Source organism: Pan paniscus, chromosome 18 (genome assembly GCF_029289425.2).
Source record: "Pan paniscus chromosome 18, NHGRI_mPanPan1-v2.0_pri, whole genome shotgun sequence".
Taxonomy (NCBI): domain Eukaryota; kingdom Metazoa; phylum Chordata; class Mammalia; order Primates; family Hominidae; genus Pan; species Pan paniscus.
In genome coordinates this window covers 2,185,589-2,198,862 of record NC_073267.2, presented here as the reverse complement: position 1 = coordinate 2,198,862, position 13,274 = coordinate 2,185,589, and the positions used below count along the sequence as shown (strand labels likewise).

At 53.1% G+C, this 13,274-nt stretch overlaps 1 protein-coding gene across 5 annotated transcripts; it reads left to right on the top strand.

Annotated features, from left to right (window-relative positions):
* Window positions 1–834: 834 nt before the first annotated feature.
* LOC117978925 (nuclear pore complex-interacting protein family member A7) lies at window positions 835–11,859 on the top strand. 5 transcript variants are annotated; one of them, XM_055100665.2, is made up of 8 exons: window positions 835–1,289; window positions 2,267–2,378; window positions 5,268–5,367; window positions 5,531–5,675; window positions 8,618–8,725; window positions 9,737–9,797; window positions 9,907–9,942; window positions 11,292–11,859. In XM_055100665.2, the coding sequence occupies exons 1-8, from the start codon at window positions 850–852 to the stop codon at window positions 11,838–11,840; spliced, it is 1,551 nt and encodes a 516-aa protein (XP_054956640.2). In that variant the 5' UTR covers window positions 835–849; the 3' UTR covers window positions 11,841–11,859. The 5 variants fall into 5 exon arrangements, with proteins under 5 accessions (XP_054956640.2, XP_054956641.2, XP_034808238.3 ...); XM_034952347.3 differs by lacking the exon at window positions 835–1,289 and adding an exon at window positions 3,923–4,199 and having other exon boundaries at window positions 2,290–2,378; XM_063598222.1 differs by lacking the exons at window positions 835–1,289; window positions 2,267–2,378 and adding exons at window positions 2,877–3,669; window positions 3,923–4,199.
* The last annotated feature ends 1,415 nt before the right edge of the window (window positions 11,860–13,274 follow it).

The following is a 13,274-nucleotide window of genomic DNA, read 5'->3' as shown; positions in this document are numbered from 1 at the left end:
AAGAAACACCAAGAAGCCCCCGCATGCCAAGGACACCACCCCTCTGGACCACTGTGCCCCAGCTCTGACCACTGCAGTCCCATCTTCTCTGTGAGAGGGGGTGACAGAGCTCCAGTGCAGCCCAGGTTGGGGAGGTGGGTCTGCCAGGGACCAGCTTAGGATTTGGAGAATCGGCCCCGGCCACCTGAAGGTCCGAACCTGGAGGGGAAGGACAAGGGGCCAGCCACACAGCCTGGGCAGGGGCCTCTGCTTTCCACCTTTCAGACCCTGAGGGCAGAGTCCCGTGGGAGGGGACCCTCAGGGGGCCGGGGGCTGGCTGCAACAGCGACTTCCTCCTTCCCGCAGATCCCCAGGCGTGCACAGCAGGCAGAAGCTGTGGGGGAGATCGCCGCGCCCGCTGTGTCCTCCCGGTGACCAGCTGTCACCTGAGCCCAGGGCGCCTGCCCCAGCAGCCTGGTGTGTTTGCCAAGCCAGGGCTGGAGCTTCCTGGACCCGCCTACCCTGGAGGGGATGGAGCAGTGAAGGGCACCGGGCCAAGCGCTAGGCATCTGGGGCTAAGGAGACAGAAGCCCGCGGTGCCCGTCCATGCGGGCCCTCTGCCCCAGCACCCACATCTCAGGACACCCCTTCCTCCCAGGTCTGGCGGTCCAGTTTGGGGGACACCGAGCTGGGGTGGTGTGCAGCCAGCAGAGGGGATTCAGGATCCCGGGGTGATTCCTGGCCCAGGCCTGTCACCTCACAGCAGGCTCCTGGCCCCAAGGCAGCCCCGGGCAGGGGTCGTGGTCGGGGGCCGGACGGGGCCCGGACCTCCTGACCCCACCCCGCCCCGCCGAGCGGGGGTGTATTTGCATGTCCCCGCCCTGCGCACGGCATTGGCGGCGGCGGCGGGAGGCCGGGCCTGAGTGGCTGCGCGCCCGTGGAGCGGCGGGGGCGGGGCGCGAGCCGGGCGCCCGGGATGATGATGATGATGATGATGCCGCCGCCGCCGCCGCCAGGGGAAGGGTTCGGGTCCGGGTCGGGCTCGGCGGGCGCGGGGTGCGGGACGGCCCAGGGCACGGCGGCTGCAGCGGGAGCACACTGAGCGCCCGCCCGCCATGTCCAGGAAGAAGACCCCCAAGAGCAAAGGGGCCAGCACCCCCGCTGCCTCCACGCTGCCCACCGCCAACGGGGCCCGACCGGCGCGCTCCGGGACTGCGCTTTCCGGCCCCGACGCGCCGCCCAACGGGCCCTTGCAGCCCGGCCGGCCCTCGCTTGGCGGCGGTGTCGACTTCCACGACGTCGCCTTCAAGGTGAGCCAGGCACCCGCCCCCCAGGCCAGCGCAGCAGGTGGCGCCCGGCCTGAGCCAAGGGTTGGGGGTCGGACAGGGGGTGCAGGGCCCGCGGCCCCAGGGCGCGGAGCCCACGCGGGAGGAACCCCGTGGGGCTTGCACGGTGCATCGTGCACACACAGCTGTCCATCCCAGGTATGGGGTATCCAACAGCTGGCAGGGCCTGTCCCCCACCCCCCAGGCGGCATGGTGGCACAAGGGGTCCCGCGACCATCAGTGCCTGCGTCCCGCGCCCCAGTGCCCTGGCCCCCGCCCGGGGTCTCACCATTTCCCGTATGCTGCCCTCCCTCAACCCAGCGGCTGTGGGCCTTTTTTTTTTTTTTTTTGCTGGGGGGAAGAGGTTTGCCAGATGGATGGGGAACCCTGGGACTCCAGACCAAGGCAGAGGCTGTGTGGACTTGGCAGGGGGCCGGGAGGACCATCTTTGGGTTTGGTAGCACAGGTTTCGGGGAGAAGGCCTGACTGCTGCCCACTTGCACCTCCCCCCAACCTCAGACTTGGCCCAGGTCCCTCTTCAGATCGAGATCTGATCCTAATGGGGCAAATTCCTCTTGAGCCTTGCTGGGGTCATGTCCCTACTGGGATGTGGAGAAGCCCCCGGCAGAGGCCTCCCCAAGTCTCTTAGGAGGTACCCAGCTGCCACCCCACCTGCTCCCCTCCCAGATGCTGTCCACCGTGTGGGGGTATGGACGTTAGGGAGGGTCCGGGATGCAGGTGGCTGCCCTCACTCCCCGCTGACTGAGACGGCCACTGTGCAGAAGGACAGAGCAGCCCCAGCCTTTCAGAGGCAGACGCTGGGTGTCCAGCCCATCGGGGTCCCTGGCCCCGCTGAGCCTGCAGGCCTGGGCTGCCTCCCTCCACTCCTCACCTGCAGCCCCCTTCTGACCAGGCCAGCTCAGGGCAGACCAGACTCCCCCCAACCCTCCTGCTTGTCCTAGGTCATGCTGGTGGGGGACTCGGGCGTGGGGAAAGACCTGTCTGCTGGTGCGATTCAAGGACGGTGCTTTCCTGGCGGGGACCTTCATCTCCACCGTAGGCATTGATTTCCGGGTGAGTGGAGGCCCTGGCCTGGCCCCACATCAGAGTCCTGCCGGTACCCCTGAGCAGCAAGTTCTCTGTGATCCCCGTGGTACCGACAGGCTCGAGGCCTGGACCCCAGAAGCTGCCTGCCTCGACCTTCCAACACCTGGGCTGGTGGCTGCACCCGACAAGCATAGTTAGTTGCCCTATGCCAGGGGCTGGCATTACCCAGGGACCATATCCTGTGCCTTGGGGGAGGCGGACACTGTTGCCTACAGGGTGGTGGGTCAGAGGAAGTCAAGGGCCACGTCCACTTGGGGCCAGCAGTGCTGCCTCGGTACAGAGGCCTTACTGGGCCCTAGAAGCACATGCTCCCTGCAGAGCCTGAGCGAGGGTTTCCAGGGCTTGCCTACGGGAGAGGACCCTGCTCTTGGGTGAGGAGCGCCCACCCCCACCCCCACCAGCTGGAATTCCTCGTGCTGAGGTGCCGGCTTGTCCTCAGCAAATCTTAAATTTGCATTTTTCTCACCCTTTAATTAGAGCCAGTTAGAGGGAGGATGGAGGAAGGGCTGTTCCAGGGACAGGAAAAGGGGCTCCCTCCAGTCTGGGGAGCTGTTCTCTACCCCGTCTGGGGGGTTCCAAGTCCCCTCAAGTCCTCTGGGATGGAGTGACGCCTGAAGTGCCCGACGGGGGCAGGCCAGTCCTGTCTGGTACCCACTTCCCCACCTCCCTCTTGGCTCTCGGGCAGGTGGTAAGAGGTGAGGCCATTTGGTTCGCACTCTCGTTCAGGGTGCCAGGGAAGGCGGTGTCCTCCCCAGCCCAGCAGATGGCCCTGCCTGGTTCCCGGGAGACCCAGAAGCACTCTGACAGCAGGAGCTCAGGCTGAGGGAGGTGGCACAGGTTCCAGCTGCCCGGAGCCTCAGACTGCGGCTGAAGCCCCCCGCCCCCACCCCAACAGATGGGACTGGGGCTAGACCACTCCCTGCCTTACGTCTACTCGTTAACTGGGAGGGCCCGGCTGGGGACGCTGCCAGGCAGTTCTGGGATCTGCGGTTACTGCCTTGGGTCAGACAGGCCCAGGCCCAGCCCTGACAATCCCAGCAAGGAGTGGATTTAATTTTTTATTCTTTTGAAGCAGGGTCTCACTCTGTCGCCCTGGCTGGAGTGCAGTGGTGATCATGGTGGACTGCAACCTCCAACTTCTGGGTTCAAGCCATCCTGAGTCTTTCAAGTTAGCAAAAAGAGCTACTGGGGAGGCTGAGGCGTTGCAGCTCGTTAGTTCCTGCACCCATGTGCAGATGAGGAAACCGAGGCAGTGTCAGTAAGAGGCCTGGTGGGGTCATGAGTTCAAATAAGTCAGCGTAAGAGGCTCTAAGCAGGAATAGTGCAGAGGCTGCGGGGAGAGGCCTGCACTTGCAGGTGTGGGTGAGGTCAAATTGGGTTAAGGGAAGCCTGCAGGGGCTGGGCTGGACCTGGGAGCTGGGAGGTCTCAGGGGACAGGAAGGCAGTGAAGCTAGTGGGGCCAGAGGCTGGGCTGGGCCCATGCCAGAGCTGCCTGGTTCTGTCTGTTTCAGAACAAAGTGGATAACTCAGCATCCCAGCCTAGGCCCAATGCCACTGAAGATGGACCTGCCCCCTGGGGACCCAGGAGTCCTACCACTCAGCTGTCCCCAGGAGTGCCCAGACCCTCATTCTTATCCAAGGACCTAGGAGCCCTACCCCTGGCCTTCCCTCATCAGCCATAAATGATGATTTACTGCTGTTACCATCATCACTGCCTTCAGTGACCAAGGGCCTTCCAAGGTGCCAGCTCTGGAACGAAGGATGCCCTTGGGAGGTGATGACACTCAGGTACACGGGTGCTCAGCAGATTGCTTCCTCCTATCCTCAGACGGTCTTTGCATGCATGCAGCCATTGGCACTCCCATTGTATGGAAGGAAACCAGCCCAGGGTCACACAGCTGGTCAGCAGCAACATAGCTGGTCTCAAATCTAAGGTGCCTGGCCATGCCTCCATGAGGGACCGCCTGCAAGGGAGGTTGATCCTGGCTTTGGGGAGCCTTTCCTGGGCTGCACGAATAACCTCCATTGTTTGAGACCCCAAACTCTGCTCACATCTTCCTTTCCCTGTCTCTGCTTGGGCTATGATCACGGTGACTCTAGCAACCCTTCATGGACATTATAGTACTCTCTGCTATTCACTTTTGGTCTAATCTGACTTCAACCCCCACTTACTGGGTCTCTCCTTTTACAACCAACACAACCGAAATCTAGGGCTTTTTTTTTTTTTTTTTTTTTTTTGAGACAGAGTCTCATTCCATTCTGTCACCCAGGCTGGAGTGCAATGGTACGATCTTGGCTCACTGCAACCTCCGCCTCCCGGGTTCAAGGGATTGTCCTGCCTCAGCCTCCTGAGTAGCTGGGATTACAGGCATGTGCCACCATGCCTGGCTAATTTTTGTATTTTTAGTAGAGACGGGGTTTCACCATGTTGGTCAGGCTGGTCTCGAACTCCTAACCTCGTGATCCGCCTGCCTCAGCCTCCCAAAGTGCTGGGATTACAGGCGTGAGCCACCGTGCCAGCCTCATGTCATTCGTGTGTGTGTGTGTGTGTGTGACAGAGTCTCATTCTGTCGCTCAGGCTGGAGTGCAGTGGTGTGATCTCGGCTCACTGCAACCTCCGCCTCCCAGCTTCAAACGGTTCTCTGCCTCAGCCTCCCGAGTAGCTCAGATTACAGGCGCCTGCTGCCATGCCCGGCTAATTTTTGTATTTTTAGTAGAGACGGGGTTTCACCATCTTGGCCAGGCTGGTCTTGAACTCCTGACCCCGTGATCCACCTGCCTCGGCCTCCCAAAGTACTGGGATTATACGCATGAGCCACCGTGCCCAGCCGTCATTCTTATATTATTATTTCCTAGGTGTCTTTCCTGAAGACTATCTTCCCATCTCAAAATGGACATGATGGATCCACGGATGTACAGCAGAGAGCCAGGAGGTCCAACCGCCGTAGACAGGAAGGTATGGCTCTGTTGGAGTCCCCATAGTGTGGAAATGAGTTTGCCCTGGAAAGGGAAAGAACAGCTTCTTGCCCTCAGGTTTCTCACCTTCTCCTCTCCTCACTCTCACCAAGGGCTGAGGTCCATTTGTATGCACACAAAGAAAAGAGTTTCTTCCTTTCCAGGAATTAAAATTGTCCTGGAAGCCATCTTTACTTTATGGAGACAGGTGGAAACCAAAGTTCGAGCTAAAATCCATAAGATGAAGGTGACAACAAAAGTCAACCGTCATGACAAAATCAATGGAAAGAGGAAGACCGCCAAAGAACAGTAAGATGTGCCTTGACACAAATACTGTTGTATGAACCATGTGCCAATCAAAGTAGACAACTGTAAAGTCCTTGAGAATATTTTCTACAATATTTGTGGCAAATTCAGTGGGTTCAAAATTGAGTTTGTCCTTTCTGCTTCATTAGTTTAAGATGTATAATTCCTTTCCCTTCCTACATTCTTGTTTGTAATTTTTTGGGGGGAAGAGGAGATGCTAGTACTGGCATTGGTTTTCCTTTCTCTCTCTCTTTTTTTTTTTCCTGAGATGGAGCTTTGCTCTTGTTGCCCAGGCTGTAGTGCAATGGCACAATCTCAGCTCACTGCCTTTTGGGTTCAAGCAATTCTCCTGCCTCAGCCTCCCAAGTAGCTGGGATTACAGGTGCCCACCACCGCGCCCAGCTAATTTTTGTATTTTTACTAGAGATGGGGTTTCACCATGTTGTCCAGGCTGGTCTCGAACTTCTGACCTCAGGTAATCCACCCGTCCCAGCCTCCCAAAGTGCTGGGATTAGAGGCGTGAGCCACCACACCCAGCCTTTTTTTTTTTTTTAATTTTGAGATAGAGTCTCGCTCTGTCACCCAGGCTGGAGTGCTATGGTGCAATCTTGGCTCACTGCAACCTCTGCCTCCCAGTTTGAAGCAACTCTGCCTCAGCTTCCCGACTAGCTTGGATCACAGGTGTGTGCTGCCACATTCGGCCAATTTTTTTTTTTTTTTTTGAGACAGAGTCTCACTCTGTCACCCAGGCTAGAGTGCAGTGGCATGATCTTGGCTCACTGCAACCTCCGCCTCCCAGGTTCAAATGATTCTTATCCCTCAGCCTCTTGAGTAGCTGGGACTACAGGCATATGCCACCATGCCCGGATAATTTTTGTATTTTTAGTAGAGGCGGGGTTTCACCATATTGGCCAAGCTGGTCTAGAACTCCTGACGTCATGATCCGCACACCTCGGCCTCCCAATGTGCTGGGATTACAGGTGTGAGCCACGGTGCCCAGCCCAATTTTCGTATTTTTAGTAGAGACAGGGGTTCACCATGTTGGCCAGGCTAGTCTTGAACTCCTGACCTCAGGTGATCTGCCTACCTCAGCCTCCCAGTGTGAGCCACCGCACCCAGCCTGGATTGTTGAATTCAATGCTTGGGTCACCTCCAGATTCATTTTCACAGTCTTTCATGTTTTGGTCATATTACATTGTATTTTGCTGCCATATGACTGATCTTTTTTTGTTAAATGTGAGATACTTGTTAAAAAATATTTAGCAATGAATTGAGGCCTAGTAGCATGTTATCTTCCTGCAGAAGAGATGGGAGTCTACTTCTGGGGGATGGTCAGGGGTCCTCCATACAGGCTGCAATTGAGGTCGTCGGTGCAGGCTCAGTCCCTACAAAGGCCAGGGTATTTCCTGTCCACCTCTATTCTGATGCATGACCCTTCTGGGTCTCAACCAGAGCCAGTGGACTTCAGTATGGGTCGCTTTCATTGGCAGACCCTCAATCCACTTGTTTTCCATCTAACCCCACGGATGTGTGCAAAAGCTGCTCTGCTTCTTTGCATCTCGGTAGTTCCTTCTGGAATTCAGCAATGAAACTCAGGGAAATGGGTTCCAAATGCGAGGCTGACTTTCATCCTGGGTTTCCTTCTTCTCCGTCTTCACCTCATGTCTGTTTACTGCCATGTTAGCAATTTGATGTATTCAATCATGGGTTTTGTATTCTGTTTGGTGTCCCCCATTGTTCTCATCGGAGATCAGAAGCTTCAGATGCACTTATGTCAACTCAAGAGTAGAATGCTTCCTTAGCTTCCCTCCAGAGTCAGGTTTTGTGTTTCTAGTTCCCAAGTGCACAGCAGGAGTAGTGATGTCCTCACTGGCTTCTCATTTGCATTAAACTGTGAGCTTCTTTAGCGTGGGGATAGGACCCTGCTCCCATTGCATTCTCAGCACCTCACCACACACTCCTTGTTGGAGGCCACTCCAGACAGCATGTGCTGAAGGATGCCCTGTGGTCAGAAACAAGTTCATTAACTTTCTCTTTGAAGTGTTTTCATCCCTGTTTCGTAGCGTTCTGGGAGTTTTACACATCCTTCCTATAAAGCCAAGTATCAGGTGAGATCCTTAGGATCAGGACCATGAATCACGTGGTGTGAGAGCAACACAGCAAACTTACCCTTTTTAGGCCGTTTCCTTTTTCTGCCCTCAATCTCTGTGAACTGAACCTTGTTAAAGTCAGTCAACACCAGGGTGGATGGTTTGCAGTTGTCACCTATTTTCAGGACATAACACCCTGACTTAGGAGCCATTCTGATCATTTCTAATTCAATAGATGCGCCCAGCATTCAGATTGCCTTTTCAGGATCTTTAAAGTCGATGACAAGAGTTCCAGTCCTGAATCATGGCAAAGTGCAGTAGTGAACTGCGGGGTTAATGACACCATATTCTGGAAGGATCTCTCTATAGCTGATGGTCTCAGTTCTGGCATCAGCCTCTGACTGAGAATCAGGTCTCACACAGGAGGAGTCAGATGAGGAGCAATCCTCTGCTTCCGATGGAGTTAGTTGTGATGAATTGGTGAGGTCTGGTTTTTCACACTGAACTAAAATGAGCTTTTGCTGTGTCAAGCACAAGACTGACCCCAGAGACACACATAGTGCACCTCATAGAAGCTTTTAATAGTCTTTATATTTACTAAAGAATAGGACTAACTATGGAACTATGAAGATGAGCTGGAAATGACAGGTGACTTGCCAGCAGGCCAGAGTGTGATTTTTTTTTTGTCCCTCAATGGGAGGTGTCCATTCTTCCTTCAGTTGTGAGAATCAGTTGGTTCATTTATGGGAAGGTTGCAGGGGGGGATCTTTGAATCACAGCCTTCAGATGCCAGAAGGGCAGAGGGAATCCCACACGGGCTGGTGGATCATGTGTGTGCATTTCTCTCCCTTCTAGTCTGAGGAAACTAAGCATCAAAGAACGTGAGCATGCAGAAAAGGAGAGGCAGCTATCAGAGGCAGAGGAAAATGGGAAATTGGATATGAAAGAAATACACACCTACAAGTGAGTTCAGAAACTGAACCCCACCCTCTTGGGAAACGCCCATTGGAGTGTTGTTTTTAACCTTCGTACAATGTTTAGACCCAGTAAATGCATAAATAGAAACAAATGGTCAGAAGACATATCGTGAGAGAGAGAGAGAGTTCACAAAACAGAAAACAAAGTACCTTAATATTTACCAGTGACCAAAAGATGTGAAGCAGCAAAACATCTCCTGACCCCATTGGCAGCTAGACTGTGTGGAAACTCGGTTCATACCAGCCATTCTAGGGGTGGGGTGAGTTGTTGTCATCCTTAGGAAAGTGTGTTGTTGTAGGATCAACCACATCCTTCAAAAGGACTATGCCTGTTTATAAGCCCAGCTGTTTCTGCCCTGTGAAACATGGTAAGGATATTAATACAAAGAGAATACAGCTTTATGATAAAAGATGCTCAATGAAGGATGAATTAGGGATATACTGAGAATGGGGAAGGAAACTATCATCTCAGAAGTCAGCAGGCAGTAAGCGAGAGGAGGAATCAATATAGCAACAGTTTGGATCAGACTGTACAGTTTTTTTGTTTTTGTTTTTGTTTTTCTGAGATGGAGTCTCGCTGTGTCACCCAGGCTGGAGTGCAATGACGTGATCTTGGCTCACTGCAACCTCCGCCTCCCAGGTTCAAGTGATTCCCCTGCGTCAGCCTCCCGAGTAGCTGGGATTACAGGTGCCTGCCACCACGCCCGGCTAATTTTTTGTATTTTTAGTAGAGACGGGGTTTCACCGTATTAGCCAGGATGGTCTCAATCTCCTGACCTCGTGATCCATCCGCCTCGCCCTCCCAGAGTGCTGGGATTACAGGCGTCAGCCACCGTGACCGGCTCAGACTGTACTCTTATAGCCATCTGAAATACGTTTTCTAGGTAGAGATAGATTGTGTAAGGGTACAGTTGTGAGGATAACAGAAACATGGCAGATTATTTAAAATCATCCTGAAAGTGGTGCTTTATCTGATGAAAGTGATTGTAATCCATAGGGAAATGTTTCAACGTGCGCAAGCGTTGCGGCGGTGGGCAGAGGACTACCACAAATGCAAAGTAAGGAGCTTCCTCCCCGCAGCTGCAGGATAGTTCAGTGCTGATGCAGATGATGCCACGGCCCTTAGACTCTCTCAACACTCAATTTCTCATGTGTTGGCTTTTTCAGATCCCCCCTTCTGCAAGAAAGCCTCTTTGCAACTGGGTAAGTTTGCTTGTTTTCCTTGCTTTTGGACATAGTCTGCCAGGTCAGGACATGGATACATTTTTCTCCCTACGGCTCTGTGCTCAAGCCCTGCAGAGGGAGATGGCAGAGAGGAAGGCTGCCTACAAGCATCACAGTCCCATCCCTGTTGGTAACCGTGTTGTGCAAAAACACCTTCATCCCCACCCAGTGGGGCCTCGATCTAATATTCTAAGTGTCAGAGGTTCCATATTTGTAACAGCAAATGGGCCCTGACTGTAAATTAGTGAAGAGTGAATGTAACTTATTGCCCACAGGGACAATTCCAAATGAAGGCCTTAAATGATGCTCAGCTAAGCTGGTTCTTGTGTGGCCTCTGTACCTTCAAAAGCTGCCGAGTCCTATGATTACACGTGATGGGACTTGTACACTTGAAGTGAAACACAGTTTTAAAACTTGCTTTGTTTAGAATTCCCACCTCATTTTTCCATGGACAAAAGTATCCTTTATGTCCTAGTGCACTTACAATTTGGTATTACCTGGGAGTGAAAAGAAATATTACAGCCGTGCCTAACTGACTTCTTGAGGTAAGATTGTTCTGTCAGAAAACCCTCTCCCAGTTCCCCTGCAGCTCTTCAGGAATCCACATCTCTCCAGAGCTCTTTGTTCTCATGGGTGGCACCTGCAGAGTGAAGAAGATTCTTTGTCAAGAAGGGAAACAGAGGGGAAATGAGAGGGTCCTGCAGGCAGAGCTGGAATCAACTTCCACTCTGCCTCTTGCAAGCTGTGTGACCCTGGGCACAATTTCTCCTTCCTCTGGAAACCTCTGTTTTCTTGGATTTGGAGCAGGGTGGTCACACTGACCTTGCAGAGTTCTGAGAATCAGAGACAGAACATAAAAGGCCTGGAAAACATTCTCCAAAAAGAAGCTGCAACATGTGTGGACAACGGGCTTTTCATGCCTCTCTTACTGTCTGTTGACCTGGTGCAAGAAACATGCTCTGGTGATGGCTGTGAGGGAGGAATGAGGATAGACATAGACACTCCTGTGTCTCAAACATGCTTCTGTATTACTCTGTTATGACTCTGTCTTCCCTGGGGCAGGACCCCAGCCTGCCTACATTTGCAGACAGACACAGTGGCATGTGGAGACAACAGTGTGTCCCAATGACTTTTCTTTACCCCCCAGCTGTCGGCAGTACTCAGTGGAAGGGTGATATTATGACACTGATACTGCTATTTTGAAACCTGGAGGATGGAAAGGTGCAAAAATCTATCACCAGCAACAGAAGGTGCAGACTGTGTTGGTGGCGGTAATTTTGTCCATCAAATGAATATGTGTGAAAACATTCCCTCCTTTGGCCCTACAGGTCAGAATGGCGGCAGCGGAGCATCGTCATTCTTCAGGATTGCCCTACTGGCCCTACCTCACAGCTGAAACTTTAAAAAACAGGATGGGCCGCCAGCCACCTCCTCCAACTCAACCACGTTGTATAACTCATAACTCCCTGAGCCTCAAGACACCTCCCGAGTGTCCGCTCCATCCCCTTCCACCCTCAGCGGATGATAATCTCAAGACACCTCCCGAGTGTCTGATCACTCCCCTTCCACCCTCAGCTCCACCCTCAGTGGATGATAATCTCAAGACACCTGCCGAGTGTCTGATCACTCCCCTTCCACCCTCAGTGGATGATAATCTCAAGACACCTCCCGAGTGTCTGATCACTCCCCTTCCACCCTCAGCTCCACCCTCAGCTCCACCCTCAGCGGATGATAATCTCAAGACACCTCCCCAGTGTCTGCTCTATCCCCCTCCACCCTCAGCGGATGATAATCTCAAGACACCTCCCGAGTGTCTGATCACTCCCCTTCCACCCTCAGCGGATGATCATCTCAAGAAACTAACAAACAAAGAATAAATAAATAATATAAAAATAAAATGAATACTGCAGTCCTTATGTTATTGCTTTGTTTCAATATCTGGTATGATTGCCTGAGGGACCTGAGGTTTTTAATCGTAGGGGTTTTTTTTAATCTTTAGAAGTGGTTGGTTATGTAAAATATTATTATTTGGTTTTTTTTGAGACTGGATTTTGCTCTGTCACCCAGGCTGGAGTGCAGTGGCTCGATCACAGCTCACTGCAGCCTCAACCTCCTGGGCTTGAAGCAATCCTCCTGCCCCAGCCTCCCAAGTAGCTGGGATCACAGATGTGTGCCACCACGCCTGGCCAATGTTAAAAAATCCTTTAACTTTTTTGTAGAGATGCACCCCTGGACTCAAGCGATCCTCCTACTTGTCCCGACCACCAGCCTCTTTCTGGTAAACATTTACACTGTTTATTATCTGATGCCATTTCTATCTTCTTCCTTGTCATCCAGACATCAAAGAATTAGGTTTCTTCAGGGTTTTCTTTTTCAAGTGCTCAGTGTTAAAGATCACTCACATTAGGGCCAGACACCACGGCTCATGCCTGTAATCCCAGCACTTTGGGAGGCCGAGGCGGGCAGAGCACTTGAGGTGGGGAGTTGGAGACCAGCCCAGCCAACTTGGTGAAACCCCACCTCTACTGAAAAAAATACAAAAATTAGCTGGGCGTGATGGTGCATGCCTGTAGTCCCAGCCACTTGGGAGGCTGAGGCATGAGAATCGCTTGAACCCAGGAGGCAGAGGTTATAGTGAGCCGAGATCACATCAGCACACTCTAGCCTGGGTGACAGAGCGAGACTGTGACTCAAAAAATAAATAAAATAAATATCACTTACATGAGATATACCCAAGGGGTGGTCTATAGAGAGTTGGAAGCAGTGGTTATTGCAACAGGGGCACGGAAGTCATCTGGCTATGCCAGGATGCCCAGGGGATACTCGGGGTGGGTGGCATGGTGCTGCTGGGGACTCACCGCACAGGACGCTCTGATTGATGCACTGCCAGGAGTAGCGCTCTGTCTTGGGGCTGCAGCCGGCCTCCTCAGCTCGAGTGTAACAACAGTCGTGGCCATGGCAGCACCTGCGGATGTCACATGGGCAGGACAGCAGGTGGGTGAAGCTCTCTCCTGGCCCTCCTCTCTTGCCAGGACCATAGGTGACTGAAGACCCCCAGGAAGGCACAGCATCCTCTTATCTAAGATTTTTTTTTTTTTTTTTTTTTAAGAGACAGGGTCTTTCTCTGTCGCCCAGGCTGGACTGCAGAGGCACAATCATAGCTCACGGCAGCCTTGAACTCCTGGGCTCAAGCGATCCTCCCACTTCAGTGTCCCAAGTAGCTGAGACTACAGGCACACGCCAGCATGCCCGGCTGGTTTTTTAATTTGTATTTCCTTTGAGACAGCGTATCTCTCTGTTGCTCAGGCTGG